General features: G+C 41.8%; 1 protein-coding gene across 1 annotated transcript in view; it reads left to right on the forward strand.

Annotated features, from left to right (window-relative positions):
- Positions 1-17,848, forward strand: part of LOC136838021 (cylicin-2-like) — a 249,466-nt gene that overhangs the window by 212,044 nt on the left and 19,574 nt on the right. Inside the window, exons 2-4 of the mRNA XM_067102883.1 lie at positions 7,960-8,546; positions 9,137-9,261; positions 16,311-16,459. Of these exons, the coding sequence (XP_066958984.1) occupies positions 7,999-8,546; positions 9,137-9,143 (555 nt within the window). The 5' untranslated portion in view covers positions 7,960-7,998 and the 3' untranslated portion in view covers positions 9,144-9,261; positions 16,311-16,459. The remainder of the gene's footprint in view (positions 1-7,959; positions 8,547-9,136; positions 9,262-16,310; positions 16,460-17,848) is intronic.

Genomic DNA, 17,848 nt, shown 5'->3' on the forward strand with positions numbered 1-17,848 from the left:
GTACATTATGTACATGTCATTTTCTTCTGACCTACAAAAAGTTTAGGGCAGGTAAAAATGGAGTGACCAGTTCTGATACATCATTTTTTCTGTGGAGTTTAACATATTAACAAATTATGAAAGCTTTCATTCAGAATTATGCATTGACTTCAAATGACTTTTATGTTACACAGAAATCAGGTTCCCAAAAGTTAACTGAACTCAGAGGGTCCTCTCTCTTCTCATTGCTATTGGATTCAGCTGATGTGCTCCTTCATATGATAATCTTGGTTCTCTTGTGACACAGCCTATCCAGTTTGGTTCAGGACCCAAGTTTAAAACAAAAAATATTCCCATATTGCAGATGGCTTGCCTCAACTAAATTCTTTGTAGAGATATCCTTTTCACACAAGTTTTGTCCTTCATCCCACACTTACAGTCAGACATATCTTGAGTGTCTGTCCAACTTTCAGCCAGCAGTGTAAATCAGATATCAAAAATAAATCTTGTCAGGAAATTTTGTCAGAAACTTCATTATTTGGGATGACTCTTACCTACTGTTAAAGTTAGCTTATATCTCCGCCCCGATAGCCAAGTCACCATTCAAATAAAAGAAGTTTGCTTGGCTGAACCAGAAGACTGTCTAGTTCACCTGTTCTCCACCAGATGTTTGAATGTTTAGCTCTTCCCAGAATTCTCCTGCCACCATTGGGTATAGGTGATTGTTGGTATTTATGAATTTTGGCTGTTTGCTCCTGTCACAGTACTAATTTTAATCTTCCTAGGATGTCTTCCACCAGAAGCAAAACAAATAACATCAGGTTCTGTAGATTACTGTGTAGGCAGGATGCCAAAATTTGAGGCAGATCAACATCCTGTTTGTACCGGCGGCAGGGGTGCAGAGTGTTTTCTAGAAACTAGATGTGAAGAATGTAGGGATTGGTCTAAAGACTTTATGCTTAAAAATGTCAGATATAGGAAAAGAAGGAAAGCAGATAGGTTGTGGAAGCAAATAGTTAGGTCAGGTCATAAATCTATCTGTCTCCTCTTCTTAGTGGTCCTTCATCTGTAGTTAGCCCTACTCAGTCTGGCTTTTTCACTGCCAGGCCTAATGATATAAGTAGTACTGAGACTTCCTCTTCTGCTCCCCTTGAGGTTCAGGAAGAGCGTGTTGAGAAGCTAGAACAGGATGTGAACCTTATTTTAGAATCAGTTAAAGGTTTTGCTGAATGTATGATAGGGAACCATTCTGAGTCCCCCATAGTGTGCAATCATTTTTGCATTCCCTATAAGAGGTAAGGTGTCTGTTCCTTCACCCGTATGTAGCCCAAGCCTAAAATTCCCTTGCAACAGTTGGAAGAGTCTGCTGCCAGGGAACCAGGTTGTTTGTTAGGGTGGTTGGGGTTCTGTGCCCTGCGGCACTTATCTCTTCTTTTTCACCGTCTGAATCCTGTTTAATGCATTCGCCGAAAGATCGCTTTAGTAAACATAAATCTTCACACAGTGTTTCAGTTTCACCATCATCGATAGCTAGTACTGTAATGAGGTTGTTGTTAGCACCGATAAGAGTAAGAATGTAGATATTGACATTGTTATTGATAATAATATGCCTGTAGCGAGTTGTTCTAACCCTGCTATGTTAACTCAGTCAGTTGTTAAAACTATTTTGTCTATTTCCATATCTCATTCTAAATCTTTTTCTGCTATTCGTCTGTCTCCATGAGATGCACCTGTTCGTTTCGGCTATTGGAGATTCTCCTTCTGATTCTGTTAATGTTTCTCTTTCCCATCCTACTATGGTTACAGATTCTGCTGTTGCTTCCAAGCTAGGTGCTATTTTAGCTGCTTTACTTTCTAAAGATGTGTCATCTGGGAACGTTCTTAAGCCGGTTGAGACGCATATAGACGAGGTGGGGGAGCTAGTTGTCACTGACTCTTCTCCTCCTCCCTCTCCCCAACAATTCCAGTTTTCTTTGACGCCTGGTGCCTTGTCTTCTGCTTTGCCAACTTTTGTCGCCTCAGGTCGACAGCTGCAGACTACTTTTCCTGCGGTCTCCCCTCCAGTCAAGTCAGAATTTCGTTGCAAGGAGTCGGCTGCTGTTGCCCCGACTCTTCAGCTGGCAGAAGAAGAGTTTGTTGGAACATTGCTCTTCTCTTTATCCTCATTTGGTGGAGGAAAGAAGTTCTGTAGAGACTAGGTCTCTGTTATCTTCTAGTATTTCAGCGCACGTTAAGTCTTTGAAGAACCCTAAGCTTTCTCTTTAAATAGTGAACGTTTTGATGAAATATCTTGTATTCTGGCTCACAAGGCTTCCTTCAAGTTTGCTTGCTAGCTCTAGTCTTCCTGGTTTTTTGAAGTTGCAGAGGCCTGCTTCTTATGACACAGGCGTGTTACCAGCGCTTAAACTGTCTGTGGTCAACTATTCTGATTTCCTTGCTTGACTCAATCCTGTGAAGAGACGTGCTCTTGAAACTGGCAAGGTGCTGTGGTCTAATGCAGAGGCAGAGACTTTGTCCAAGTTCTAGTTTAGAATTATTGAAGGCTTTTCTTTTGCTGAGCATTCGCTTAGTACTATTGCTGCCTCTCTGTGCCAACTTAAGGACTCTCTGGCGCCAGCCGGTATCAAAGCTTGGGAGGAGTCAGTAGAATGTTTGACTTGCCAGGACAAGGCTGTATCAGACATGGCAGGCAAATGTTCTTATGCTTTCTCTAACTTGGTCTTTAAGAAGAGAGAGAACAGTTGTGCTCTTATCTTTCATCTAGGGTCTCTTGCTCAAAAGATGGCAGCAGTTTTGGTTTCCCATTTGGATTGCCTTCTTAATCATGTCTCTATTTAAGACAGGTGGGGATATTTCTGTACAGGAAAATAGGAGTTTATCGGACAGTCTTTTAAGGCAAGCATGGAAAGGCCTGCTCCTTCTTTTCCTTCTGTCCTTCCAGTCAAGATTCGTCCCTCCTCGTCTCGTGACTCGTCTTTGGCTGCTAAGATCTTTCGTAGGTCCATATCAGGCCTCAATAAGAGCAAAGCTTCTACAGTTTTTAGAGATAAATGAAGCTTTATGCCCTCAGGTTCCTGTAGTAGGCCGACTGCAGGCCTTCTGGCATGTTTGGAGAGACTTAGGAGCAGAACTTTGTGTGATGGAGGTATTGAACGTAGGCTATGTAATTCCTTTTCTGTCTCTTCCCCTCTGCTGTCATCTCCAGTTGCTTTTCCATCTTATCTTCATCAGTGGGAAAAGCATCTTCATCAGTGGAAAAAGCATCTCATACTTCAGAAAGAGATGGTATCATTGCTAGAGAAGAAGACAGTAGAGCAGGTGTCAGGAAACTTGCTGGGGTTTTGCAACTGTCTTTACCTAGTACCAAAGGCATCTGGAGAGTGGTGCCCAGTGCAGGATATGTCAAGACTCAACACATTCATTCGTCTAGCCCCATTCTCCTTGGAATCATTCAGCACAGTACTAGTGGCAATTCAGAAGAACAACTGGATGATTTCGGTGGACATACAAGATGCTTATTTCTACATTCCGACAAATCCTCAGTCATGCAAGTTCCTGCGATTTTTCTTTGCAGGGAAGGCATTTTAGCTCAGAGCTCTTTGCTTCAGCCTGTGTACAGCACCTGAGGTATTCACGAGGATTTTAGCACCAGTAGGGGGACAGTGTCACCTTTTAAGAGTGCAAATTCTACTCTTATTTAGACAACTGGCTAATGTTGGCCAACTCTTTCGGTGGAATTCTGAAGGCCAAGGATCTTTTACTTTGCCTAGCTCAATCGCTGGGCATCTTGATCAATTTTCAGAAGTCAGTCCATTCTCTCTAGACTCTGTCAGTTTTCAGGCTTTTCCATCAGAGAAACGAGTAGACAATTTTCTTATTGCTAATAGGAAATTTCAGCCCCTAAGAAGCTTCCAGCAAGACAATGGCTGTCTCTGTTGGGACACATGGCATCTCTGGAAAAATTTGTCAGGTTAGCAGGGCTCAGAATGCAGCCATTTAGTTTTAGGCCCAGTAAGTCTTTGGGAGATGTTAGCATGGTGGAAGGATCGTCAGAGACTGGGGACAGGGTCATCCTTAGGTGTAATGAGCCCAGACCTCACCTTTTTTTTCAGACGCTTCAATGATAGGCTGGGGAGCACGTCTGGGAGGCCATCAGATGTCTGGGATATGGTTGCCACAAGAGAGGGCGTTGCATATAAACAATCTAGAACTATTGGCAGTGTGGAAGTCCCCCCCTTCATTGTGAACACCTAGCCAGAGGAAAAGTAATAGCTATGTTTTTAGACAGTACCACTTCTTTGGCATACATCAGAAACCAGGGCAGCATGAGATTAAAGTCAGTGCTTCTGATGGCGGAGAATTTGCTTCTTTGGGAAGAAGCCAGGAACATAGTTCTGGTTCCTCAGTTCATTCCAGGGAAACATAATGTTTTGGCAGATCATTTGAACAGGAAAGGACAAGTCCTACCCACAGAATGGTTGTTACAATCGTAGGTCTGCCAGTCGTTGTGGAGTCTGTGGTGGCCACCAAATGTGTACATATTAGCAACATTGATGAACAAGAAACTTCCAGTGCGTGTTCTCCATGCCAGGACCCGCAGGCTTGGGCAGTAGACGCATTTCTTCAAGACTGGTCCAACCTAGATACTTACGCTTTTCCCCTTTTGCAGTAATAAGGAAAGTGCTGAACAAGTTTTGGGAATTGAACCATTGCAGAATGACTCTTAGTAGCACCGTGGTGGCCTTAGAGAGGATGGTTTCTGGACCTTCCAGCACTTTCGGTGGATCTCCCTCATATTCTTCCATTAAGGAAGGATCTTCTCAGACAACTGAGTTCTGTGCAGTTCCACCAAAGCCTTTGCATGCTATGCTTAACTGCTTGGAGGCTCGACCGTCTCCTCCGAGTGAGGGGATATGGTAAAGTATCTTGAAAATCTGTCCTTAAATCAAGATGAGCAACAACCTTGGCTTTGTATCAGAGGCCGTGGTTTGTGTACTGCTCCTGGTGTCGTTCTAGACTCTAGAGGGGATATCCAGCACCCATGCCTCTTGTCACGATCAAGAATTGTTCCAGGTTCTTTCAAACTCTAAATAGCAATGTTTCAACACCAGCAATTGAAATATGGGAAATGAATATAGAAAGAACCTCTCACAACACTACAACACATTTATTCACAACCTTATTTACAAAGAAAATGAAATGTTTCCCCTTTGCTCTTATTCAACTTAACACTAAACAAAATAAATCTAACCAGTTATAGATAGGGGAAACAGGTTGCAAGGTAGAGCAATCTTAATACTTAAATGGTGAGTTGGTGAGTTATCCTTTCGTGGCTGGGGTTTCAGCTGAAGAGATGATGCTGGCACAATGACCTTGAGCTTGAGGACATCACAGAAGGGTGGCTGGGAACTCAGAAGAGATGTTGCTGGTACAATGACCATGGGCTCTTAGACGTCACAAAAAGGGGATGTCTTTAAGATGAGGCAGCAAATGCTGTTTCTCCAAGAATCCAGAGATTGTGCAAATGGAGGGCAGGAAGGGCTTACTACTTCCCCTTGTCACAGGTAGGAAGGGCTTAGCGACTACTCCTCTACACGAGCAGGAAGGTCTGGCTGCTTCTCTTCATTTCGGGCATGACAAGATTTTTTGGAGAATAGTAAGGGTCGTCTGGAGGATACTCCTTCAGAAACTTGCATTGTCTGACCTCTGAGTGCCATCTCTGTCTCTGTCTGTCTGTCTGTATCTCTGTCTTGGGAAGTCTCTTCTGGAAGCTTATGTACCACCCGTATGGCGGAGCTAATGACAATAGACAATCGTCGTTCCCATATAAGAGTTTTTATTTTCTGCACAATGATTGGTTCCTAATAATCGCCTTTCTGGTCACACCATAGAAGTTCCAGATCAAATTTTCTGATGCAATGTGGATCAAATATTGTGTCATGTTACAAAGGCATGGCATGAGATACCATGTGTGTCGTTTCACAAGAAAGGGTTTTCATTGAATCGCTAATTGTCCACAATGCGTTCACAACAGTAACTGACTGGTGAGCAAACACAGGATGCAGTCACGTCTTGGAAAAGAGATATTTCTATTTCAGTATATTTCATCATTATTGCATCTACCCATGACACCTCTATAGACAACATCATCAGGTTCTTTCGATATCTTAGATATGGTAAGAATCTTTCCATAGCTGCTATTCGAGGACATAGATCCATGCTTTTCTCAGTTGTGTGTCATTTGCAATTGGATATTTCTAATGATCCAGACCTTGAGGAGGTGTTGAGATCATTTGAGATTGAAGTATCAAGAATTCAGCATTAATCTCTTTCATGGAACTTGGATGTAGTTTTAACTTTTTTATCTGCAGATCCGTTTAAGCCCTTGGAATCTGCTTCTTTGAAGTTTCTGACCATGAAGACACTTTTTGGTAGCACTTGCAACAGAAAAAAGAGTAAGAGAGTTACAAGCATTCTCCAATAAGGTAGGCTTTTTGTAACGGAGGTGCCCTTTATCATTTGTGCCTTTGTTCAGGCTAAGAATGATATCAAGGCTAAACTACTAGCGAGAACGGTAAGGATTCCAAATTTAACCTTTTTGGTGGGGAATGAAGAAGAGGCTTTGCTTTGTCCTGTTACAGCAATTAAAATTTATTTATATAGATTAAAGCCTGTTAGTGGCAGAGTTAATAATGTATTTTGTGGGGTTAGAGAACCTAACACTCTTTTATCTAAGAATGTGGTGTGTTTTTTTTTGTAAGCATTTAATAAGACTAGCGCATGAAAAACTAAATCCAGATCTCTTACCTTTATTGAAGGTAAATATTCATACTGTAAGAGCGGTTGCTATGGCTTTTAGTTTTTTGAAGAATTTGTCTCATGAGGATGTAATTAATGCAGCACTGTAGAAGTGCAATTCGGTTTTGCTGCTCATTACAGTATCTTGAAGATGTAGAAATTGCATTCGAAAATTGTAAGGCCCTTAGCCCTTTAGTAATAGCAGGTAAAGTCTCTTCCTGAATCGAAAGAAAGAGCAATCTTTTAGGCTCTTTATTTTAATCCCAGGTGTTGGTTTTCTGGGGAGCATGAAGGTACATTTGTTGCACAGTAGTGTACCTTTGTATCATAGGTATTTATTTGTAGTTGACTGTTGTTTTTTGGAATTCCATACCAAGGCACAAGGGTCCCACCATTCCATTTCTGTTCACTCTGGCTGAAGACGAAGTGGTTTTCTCTGCAAAGCTGCTCTTGGCTGCGCACACACGCGAGAGCCTTGCACCCTGAATGGAATCCACCTTCTGGCAGCAGTATTATCCAGGAAGGATTCCAGATCAGGGAAGAATGTTTTGGGTTTCATACAAGATGCTCTCAACTCACTTGGCTGAGCAGAATTAGTCTAGCTGCACTACCCAACATCCTTTTTCTCAGTGTAGGATTTAGCTAACTTTAACAGTAGGTAAGAGTCATCCCAAATAATATAAATTTTCATAATGAAACTTATTATTTTGATACTTACCTACTGTTAAAGTAGACCTCACCCAGCCTCCCCACACTTAGTGGGCTGTCAAGGAGAATTCTGACTAAAGCTAAAACATTCCAATACACCTGGTGGAGAACAGGTGAACTAGACAGTCTTCTGGGTCAGCCAAGCGATCTTCTTTTGTTTGAATGCCGACTCTATTGTGGGGGGGGTGGAGATAAAAGCTAACTTTAATAGTAGGTAAGTGTCCAAATAATAAATTTTATTATGGAAATTTGTATACTCTCAGTTTCCCTTTCAGCACTGAATGATCTCATAAGTCCCAGCGCCTGGCGTTTAGCCTAAATTGTATGTATGTATGTATATACTATACAAATAGTAAATTGAATATCAAAGGCTATTAGTTACTTAAAAATGTAAACCTGATGCTTTAGTTTATTATAATATCAGTTGTAATATTTCATGTTTCTTGATTTAAATATTGTTTTATTTCTTCGCAGACAAAAACAAGAAAAAACCCAAGCCTGCCATGGCAAGTGATGCTGCAGGCGGAGCAACATTTGGCATCACAGGAGGAGCGACAGGTGGCGCCGCTGGTGGGAAGCCAAGAAGACCATAGCAAACCAAAGCCTGATACCAAGAAGGCAGGTGGGGCCTCGGCTGGTACCACCAAAGCTGGCAAGCCAGCAAGTGTTGCTAAACCAGGAGCCAAGAAGGTCAAAGGTCCCGCTGGAGCAAAGAAAGAAGGAGCCAAGAAGGCCGGAGCCCCAGGTACCAGCAAGAAGGGAGCACCTGGGGCCAAGAAGCGTGCGGGAAAGAAGGGCGCTCTTGCTGGTAAGAAGAGAGCACGTGAGGCCAAGAAGGATGCTGGAAAGAAGGGAGCTCTTGCTGGTAAGAAGGAAGCACCGGGAGCCAAGAAGGATGCAAGAAAGAAGAGGGCTGCTTCTGGCAAGAATCAGCTGACCAAGGGAGGCAATAAGTTGGACGCCAAGAAGCTGAGCATGGCCACCTCAAAGGGCAAGAAACTTGCAAAGTCAAGGGAGGAAAGAAGGGCCCCGCCAAGAAGGCTACAAAGACTTCATTGCAGGTAATTGCCCCTGAAGAATTTAAATTGTTCTAGTAAGGGGGTTAGTGCCGTTTGTGTGCCTCGTACAGTGCACTGTAGTCATTACTTAATAAGGCTCTTTGCAACGTCTCTTCAGCCCCTATCTACAACCCTTTTCATTCCTCTTCTTGTACCTCTTTCTTTCATCTTACTTTCCCCAAACCTCTCCTAACATTGTTTCATAGTGCAACTGCTTTGAGCTTTTCCTCCTTTAACACCTTTAAGTAAACCTTTTTATTCTCAGTTTCCCTTTCAGCACAGAATGATCTCAGAGTTCCCAGTGCTTGCCTTTAGCCTAAATTTTATATTTCATTCCATTCAATTATTTTGACTTACATTTCCTGACTATAGAAAATCCGCCTTTCAAACCTTTTTTTACTCTGTTTCCCCTTCAGCGATGAATGACCCCATAGGTCCCAGTGCGTAGTCTCTGGCTGAAGTTGTATATTCCATTCCATTCCATTAAGTTGACTGTTAAGTTTTCTGACTATATAAAAAGTCCAGTTGTCTGATTGTCCTACATAATAATAGTATTCTTTTATTGTCGAGTAATTCTTTCCTTTTGTTTCCAGGTTGTAAAGGGATGTATGGGCATTAGAGTAAGGAAGATCAGGATTTTCGCCAGATTCTGCTGCCCCAAGACCTTGAGACTTCAAGAGCCCCAATATCCTTGCTTCTCAAGACCAAGAAAGAGCAAGTAAGTCTTTGAGTTTAGCCTTCATAGTTTCACCTCATGAGGTTGAAGTTTCGATTACCTTGACAGATTATGAATTGGTAATGTTTTCAAGGGTGAGTCAGTGTGAATTTAGTATGTTTACAAGAAATTGCTACTAAGAATTCACCCTCCAAGCACAATGTGGTTCCCATAGGGGCTAGTGTACCTCAAGTGGTGTGCTGTACGCATTACTTTAAGGTTCATTGCAGCATCCCTTCGGGCCCTAGCTGTTGCACCCACTTTTCAACCTTTTACTTGATCTATGTTCCCACTTTCCAACCACTCCAACTCCCTCTTTTCACCTTAAGCACCGAATGGCTGAAAGTGCTCCAGTGTTTGGCCTGATAGCCAAATTTTCGTTAAATGATTAATCATAATATGGTTTTTTTGAGATGTATCAGAGGAGAATTGTAAGAGTCGACAGGCATACCTTCAAGGAGGCTTAAACATATTTTGAAACTACATCCTTCTCATTGTTCCCATTAATATTAAATGGTATATCCATATTACAACCTGGTTAAATAATGGCTGATTGAGTGTATTTATTTACTGATGTTTGGTCCAAGTTTGCAGCAGATTGGGAAGTTGAAGAAGGAATCAATAAACAGGAGAATTAAATGGATTTTAAAGAACAGAGTCAGCACAGTACTTATTAAATATGATGTCACTAGACTACCAGCTGTTGCTTTTGTAAGTCTTAAGGATATATTCCAGAGGATTTCTTTAGAAAACAGGTGAAAGTTTGTCTTTATTATCATTATTATTATTATTATTATTATTATTATTTTTTTTTTTTTTTTTTTTAGAGGGTCTATCACAGTCATCCTATTTGACCGGGTGGATTTTATAGTGTGGGGTTCCCAGTTGCATTCTGCCTCCTTAGGAGTCCATCACTTTTCCCACTATGTGCGCTGTTTCTAGTAGCACACTTTTCTGCATGAGTCCTGGAGCTACTTCGGCATCTAGTTTTTCCAGATTCCTTTTCAGTGATCTTGGGATCGTGCCTAGTGTTCCCATGATTGTGGGTACAATTTCCACTTGCATATTCCATATCCTTCTTATTTTGATTTTCAGGTCTGGATACTTATCAGTTTTTTCTCTTTCTTTCTCATCTACTCTGGTGTCCCATGGTATTGCGACATCAATGAGTGATACTTTCTTCATGATTTTGTCAATCAGCGTCACGTCTGGTCTACTGGCAGGTATCGCCTTATCTGCTCGGATGCCATAGTCCCAGAGGATCTTTGCCCGATCGTTTTCTATCACTCCTTCAGGTTGGTGTTCGTACCACCTATTGCTGCAAGCTAGCTGGTGTTTCTTGCACAGGCTCCAGTGGAGGGCTTTTGCTACTGAATCATGCCTCTTTTTGTACTGGTTCTGTGCAAGCGCCGGACATTTACTTGCCATGTGGTTTATGGTCCCGTCTTGCATATTGCACTTCCTGCATATGGGTGAGATGTTATTTCCATCTACTGTTCTCTGGACGTATCTGGTTCTTAGGGCCTGATCTTATGCCACTGTTAGCATTCCTTCTGTTTCCTTCTTGAGTTCTACCCTCTATAGCCATTGCCATGTTTCATCGCCCAGTTCTTTTGTCTGTCTCATGTAATGTCCGTGCATTGGTTTGTTGTGCCATTCCTCTGTTCTGTTTTTCATTCTCCTGTCTCTGTATATTTCTGGGTCTTCGTGCACTTTTGTCAGTCCTTCTTCCCATGCACTCCTTAGCCACTCATCTTCACTGGTTCTGAGATATTGCCCCAGTGCTCTGCTGTCGATGTTGACGCAGTTCTCTGTGCTTAGTAGCCCTCTCCCCCTTCCTTTCGTGTTATGTATAGTCTGTCTGTATTTGCCCTTGGGTGTAGTGCTTTGTATATTGTCATGTGTTTTCTAGTTTTCTGGTCTATGCTGCAGAGTTCAGCCTTCGTCCACTCCCCTACTCCTGCGCTGCATCTGATTACTGGTACTCCCCATGTGTTTATGGCTTTCGTCATGTTTCTGGCGTTGAATTTTTACTTCAGTATCACCTTAAGTCTCTGCATATATTCTTTCCTGATCGTGTCCTTCATCTCTTGGTGTTTTATATCCTCTCCTATTATTCCCAGGTATTTGTATCCTGCCTCATGTATGTGTTTGATGCTCTTCCCATTTGGTAGCTTTATCCCTTCAGTCCTTGTTACTCTGCCTTTTTGTATGTTGACCAAGGCACATTTTTCTATTCCAAACTCCATCCTGATGTCCCTAGATACAATCCTTACAATCTGGATTAGGGTATCTATTTCCTTGATGCTCTTACCGCACAGTTTGATGTCGTCCATGAACATCAGATGGATAATTCTGTTGCCTCCTTTCTTGAGTTGGTACCCAGCATCCATCTTCTGCAGTACTTTTGTCATGGGAATCATGGCTACTATGAAGATTAGTGGGGGACAGTGAGTCACCTTGAAAGATCCCTCTCCTGATGTTAACCTCTGCTAGTCCTATCCCAGAGCTTTTAAGTACAGTACTGTATTCCAGTTGCGCATTGTATTTTTAAGGAAGCTGATGGTGTTTTCCTCTGCCCCATATATTTTCAGGCTTTCTATTAGCCACGTGTACGGTATTGATGTCGAAGCTTTCTTGTGGTCAATCCATGCCGTGCATAGGTTAGTTCTCATTCTGTTACTATTCTTCATTACTATTTTGTCTATGAGGAGCTGGTCTTATGTGCCCCTACACTTCCTTCTGCAGCCTTTCTGTTGGTGGGGAATGGTGTTTGTATCCTCTAGGTAGTTGTATAGCTTTCACTGATAATGCCTGTTAGTGACTTCCACATTATTGGTAGGCAGGTGATAGGCCTGTAGTTACTTGCTATATTTCCCTTGCTCTTGTCTTTCTGTACTAAGGATGTTCTTCCTGTGGTCATCCATTTGGGCGTATGGTGGTTTGTGATACAATGCTGGAGTTGTTCTGCTGTTCGTGGGTGTAGGGCCTTGAAGTTTTTGAGCCAGTATCCGTGGACTTCATTGGGACCTGGGGCTTTCCAGTTGGGCATTTTCTTTAGTTGGTGTCTGACTGTGTCTGTTGTGATCTCAGTGGATCTTTGTTTTATTCTCTCCATTTCTTCTGCCTTGATTTCCTGGAGCCTGTTGTATGTTCGTTGTGTGGTACCGGATTTCACCATATGTTTTCCCAGAGTCTCTTACTTGGTTCAGCTTCAGGAATTTCCTGGTGGTTGCCTTTCCCTCTTAGTTGGCTGTATAGTCTTTTCTGGTTGGTTCCGAAGAGTTTGTTCTGTTGGTAACCTTTATTCCTATTCATATACCATTGGATCTTATGTGCTTTGGCTTTAAACCTCTGTTGTATATCTTCTATTGTGTTCTTTGTTTTATATCTTCTTTTGTGTTTAGTCCCTTCTCTGTACTTTGTATTTCTTATTCAGTTCCTCTCATGTTTTCTTGCTCCTTAGTCTCTTTTCTGCCATCTCGTGCAGTTTACTGAAGTCAGATCTCATCGCCATGATTTGTTTTTCCTCCCACCTTTTCCAAGTTGGTTGCTGTTTTGGTTTCTGTTGGGTTGGTTGTGATGGTGGTTTGGTGTTTGTATCCCCATGAGGTCTACTACTAGTCTTGCTCCTGCATATGCCAGGTTATTTGTTTCTGTGATACTGGTGGTGTGGATTAGTCTCATTACAGTATTTCATTAACTTCACTCATTTTTCCCTTAGTTTCTTTGTGTTGTAGGCTTTCATGGAGGGGATCTTTGTTCTTTCTGTATCTGGCTTCATTCATTGTCTGATCTTTTCCACCCATTCTGACCTCTCTGTTACATCTCCGGTGTTTCCTCGTGTGTCATTGTTCGGTAGCTCATCATTCCTGACGTTTTCTGTGTCAACGTCTCTTAGCTCGTCTTCTTGTCCTTCATTGCTGGGTGTTATTTCTCTTTCCAGTTCCTCTCTTTCTGCTGTGGAGAGTCAGTTCTTTTTCTTTATGTTCCTTACTTGGTCTGCCAGCCCCTGTGCTGTTTGAGGGGTGTTATTTCTCTCATTCCAGATGTTGTCCAGTCTTCTTCTGTATCCTCTTTCTGTCGGGTTGCTTCTGATGTAGCAGATCTTCGGAGACTGTGGGGAACTCCGACTTTGGATCTCTTTGCAACTTCCAAAAGCCATCGTCTGCCTCTTTTTTTCGTTCACCAGTTCTAGACCCCTTAGCTTGGGCGATGGATGCCATGTTGCAGGACTGGTCAAACAAAGACCATTCGGGATGATACAAGAAGCCCCGAACAAGTTTCGTTCACACCAAAATGTGTCAGTGACACTAATAGCCCCATCCTGGCCTCTTATGGGAATGGTTCCCGAATATTCTGGATATGTTGGTAGACTTTCCATGGTTTCTACTACAAAAATGCAGTCTGCTCAGACAACCCCACTTCAGATGGTTCCATCAAGGGTTGTCAAATTTAGTGCTGACAGGTTACAGAGCTAAGGGATTTTCAAAGGCAGTTGCAGACTCTGTTGGGGTAATTTGGGGGGAGAGTGGACTTTGGCTCAGGACTTAGTAGGCCAGGTTCTCCGGAAATGGCCAGCAGCGGTAGATTTATTTGCGACGAGATGGAACCATCGTTTTCCAGTGTACTTTTCACCACTAGCGGACTCCATGTCGATAGGCACCGATGCCATGCTACAAAATTGGAATCAAATGCAGGTATATGCCTTTCCTCCATTCGGGCTCATTCATCAAGTGATCAGGAAATTGCAGGAAAGTGTCAATATGGATATGACCCTAATAGCTCCTTGCTGGCCCCAACGTCCTTGGTTTCCGAACTCCTAGAGCTTCTCACGGAAGTTCCATGTTCCTGCCCATGAAAGATCTTCTTAAACAACCCCAATTCCATCATTATCACCCAAACCTCACATGCTGACCCTAGTTGCATGGCGACTCATCGAAACGAGCAGCTAGACAAACCAGACTCTCTAAAGCTGTGGCTAGACAGCTTTCTCTCAGCTTGAGAAAGTCAACCCACAAACTTTACCAATTCAGATGGACAATGTATACTGTAGAAGTTGGTGTCGTATGGAAGGTCACTCCATCTCTAGACCTTCTATTGCTAAGATAGCTGAATTTCTGTTATTCCTTAGGAAAGTCAAAGGACTTTCATATTCAAGCCATTGGCTACCGCTCAATGCTGAGCAGTACATTTAGCTTCCATCTCCCAGAGATTTCTACTAGCAAAATCATCTATGATGTATTATGCTTCTTTAAGATTGAACGTCCTGTTTTGCCAATCAGGCTCCTCCGTGGGATTTGTCGGAAGTACTTCATTTTCTGCGTTCCCCTGCCTTTGAACCCATTGAAGCTCTAACTTTGAGACAGCTGACTAAGAAGGTGCTTTTTCTCATGGCCTTAGCTACAGCGAAAAGGGTGGGTGAGCTTCAGGCGATTTCTAGGTTAGTCTCATATTTAGGAAATGATATGCATTTGTCTTTTCTACCGGAATTTGTGGTGAAGACGGAGTCGGAAGTTAACCCTCTTCCTCGTTCGTTCGGAGTCTTTCTCTGCAAGAGTTCGTTGCTGGCGACCCAGTGGAGATGTATTTATGCCCGGTTCGAGCATTGAAAGTTTATTTGTCAAAGGTGGAAAACTCCGTCCTCATCCATGTACACTTTTCGCCTCTCCGCGAATCTGTCCCATTCAAGCTGTCAAAGAACACGATCAGTTACTTTCTGAGGGAGGTAATTTCCCAAGCTTCACCAGGTTCTTCTTTTCCGTCAGCTTCAAGCCCTGTATTACCCCGAGCACACAGCATTCGAAGTACAGTACTGCCACTTCATCTTCCTTTCTAAGGAATTATTCAGTATCTTCTATTCTGGAAGCGGCTACTTGGAAATCCGTATCAGTATTTACTTCCATTTATTTAAGAGATGTTCAATTCGCCTCGTCGGAGGGGTATTCACTTAGTCCGTTTTTTAGCTGGCTAATTCTATCATATAGGGTGCAGTCATTTTAACTGAGGGAGCATTCTCTTAGTCTGTTATTGCGACTACCTCCATCTAGGGTGTGTTCCGTTTAACCGAAGGGATATTCTTTTAGTCCGTTGGTTTGTAGGTTAACCAGAGAGAAGAATTCCTAGTTAGGCAACAGTGATAGCATAATCACAGGGAATTAGATTAGTACGTTTTCTTTAACTATCGAAGTCTCGGATAGTTTTTCTATGAGAGTCCACGGGGTGCTCGAGTAGGTTAGGAAGCTCGTCGACGCCGAGATACTTAAATGAGGCCCGGTCGGTTGTCTGACCCTTCCTCAACCCAGTCAGGTTACCCGGAGGGACAACGGCTCTGCACACTGCTTCACTTCCCTCCATACATGAGAGGCTTTGAATAGCCACATGGGAGGTCGACGGACGGAGACAAGACTGACCTGACAGACGATCAAAGTACTCTCCAGTAGGTCTCTTCACCAAAAACAGCGATTGTTATGGTGAGTGTAAAAAAATAAACAGTGTAGCCTATGCAGAACAGATTGGTGAGCTACCATCTCTGAGGTTGGTAAAAGGGGCCTGCAATAGAATTGATTCCTCCTCCTCTAAATGTTGTTAATCGGGCTAATTCAGGTGTTCAGGGAGTGTATTGCAATATGAAGTTTTCATAATAAAACTAATATTGTAATACCTACCTGAACACCTGAATGATTCCCACCCTCCTTTTCCCACATCAACTTGACCTTGAATAAAGCAATTGATGAAAATGGGGCGTGTCGGCACACACCTGTGTCAGTGTTACCAACCATTTGTTGTGGTAGCTCATGACAAGATTTTACCTGCAGTGTTGGTAACGCTGGCTGTTAAAATTCCCAATAGGGGGATTGGTAATTGAGGTTGTTTGGGCTAGTGGGATTAGGGGCTAATTCAGGTGTTCAGGTAGGTATTACCATATTAGTTTTATTATGAAAACTTAATTTTATTATAAAAATGTCATTTTACAAATTGATTGCATTTCAAACTTACATTTAAAATTTTGTATTGTTGAATTCTTGACATTAAATTATAATTTCTTTCAGGCTTAGCTCCTTCAACATTATCAAATGCCCTGTGACCACTCACTGAATCCGCCATGAAGAGGAAGAAGACTGAAGACAACTCCTCCTCTTAGTATTTATCGCCACTCTCTTGCGAAAACAAATATCACATCAAGTCTGCTGTTGAAAAGGTAAGGTGAGCTGAGTGTCTACAAACCCTCACTAAAAGGTAATGCTTGTTTTAAAATGTGTGAGCAGAGTCAATAGAAGAATTGGGCTGTAGAAGAGTACCTTTAGACCTTTGTAAGAGTCAAACCATAGGTTTGCAGTTTAGAAGAATCAATTCAGGCTGTTAAAAATGAGTGCCTTGTCGTAGGTTCCTTTCCAAGGTTAATGCATGTTGGTAATAGATAAATGAGGCATAAAAATAGTAGCTTTAAACCTTGTCATTATCAGACTGTATGCTCACAGTATAAAAAAATCATTGTTTTGATTTTTAACCCTGGATGAATTTTTTACTACAAATTTATCCATTACGAGTTAGGTTATCCCCGTGTTTGGACATGCCATCTGTGCACCTCATGCAATGCCCTGTAGGCATTACCTGAGGTTCTTTACAGCATCCCTTCAGCCCCCAGCTGCAACCCCTTTCATTTATTTTATCTTACAACAGTCATATTCTGTTTCTTCCAACTTACTTTTCATCCTCTCCTAGCAATTGTTTCATAGTGCAACTGCAAAAAGATTTCCTCCAGTTATGCCTTTAAAACCTTTTTACTCTCGATTTCTCTTTCAGCCCTGAATGACTTTATAGGTCCCAGCACTTGGCCTTTGACCTAAATTTTATATTCCATTTCATTCCATTCCATTCCTTACCAAAGTGGGTACGTGTTGGTAATAGATAATTGAAGTATCAAAAACCAGCTTTAGACCTTGTCACTATCTGACTGTACGTTCACAATGTAAAATCTTTAAGCCATGCTGAATTCAATGTCCAAATTTATCTATTACAAGTGTCCATTTTATCTGTCAGAGGAGACACCCTGAGTTTATTTTTGTAATGCATAAAACCCTTATCTCTCATGGCACCATTGTATCCTTAATTGTTCTGTGTGTACAAAGACAAACTAGATTAAGGGTTGACTGACTGTTCCACCTGGACTAATTATGCATCATTTTTCCAGACTAAGGTCTCTTCTTACCAGTATTTGAATAGGAAGACACAATCTCGAGATTTTATTAAGGTTCACAATTTTCATTCAAAACACGTTATTATTTTCATTTCCAGTATATTACTGATAGGAATATATGTTGAAATTATTTGAAACTTTTTGAGATACTATTAAGGTTTCCAGATTTGTCTTTTGTTTGCTGTGAAGTTCTCCATGGTATGAATGGTTTATTTTTCATATTCCAAAGCTGTTTTTGGTGTGAATAGGTTTACTGTTTAGATGATATGATAAAAAAAGGCATTTTCATATAAGTAACTTACCAAGTAACTACATAGCTATTTCGTTTCATTTATCGGCAGCTTAAATTTGAAAATTCAAAGTGTTCCAACATTTTGGTGTAGATAACTC

This window comes from Macrobrachium rosenbergii, unplaced genomic scaffold, assembly GCF_040412425.1.
Source record: "Macrobrachium rosenbergii isolate ZJJX-2024 unplaced genomic scaffold, ASM4041242v1 13908, whole genome shotgun sequence".
NCBI classification, from domain to species: domain Eukaryota; kingdom Metazoa; phylum Arthropoda; class Malacostraca; order Decapoda; family Palaemonidae; genus Macrobrachium; species Macrobrachium rosenbergii.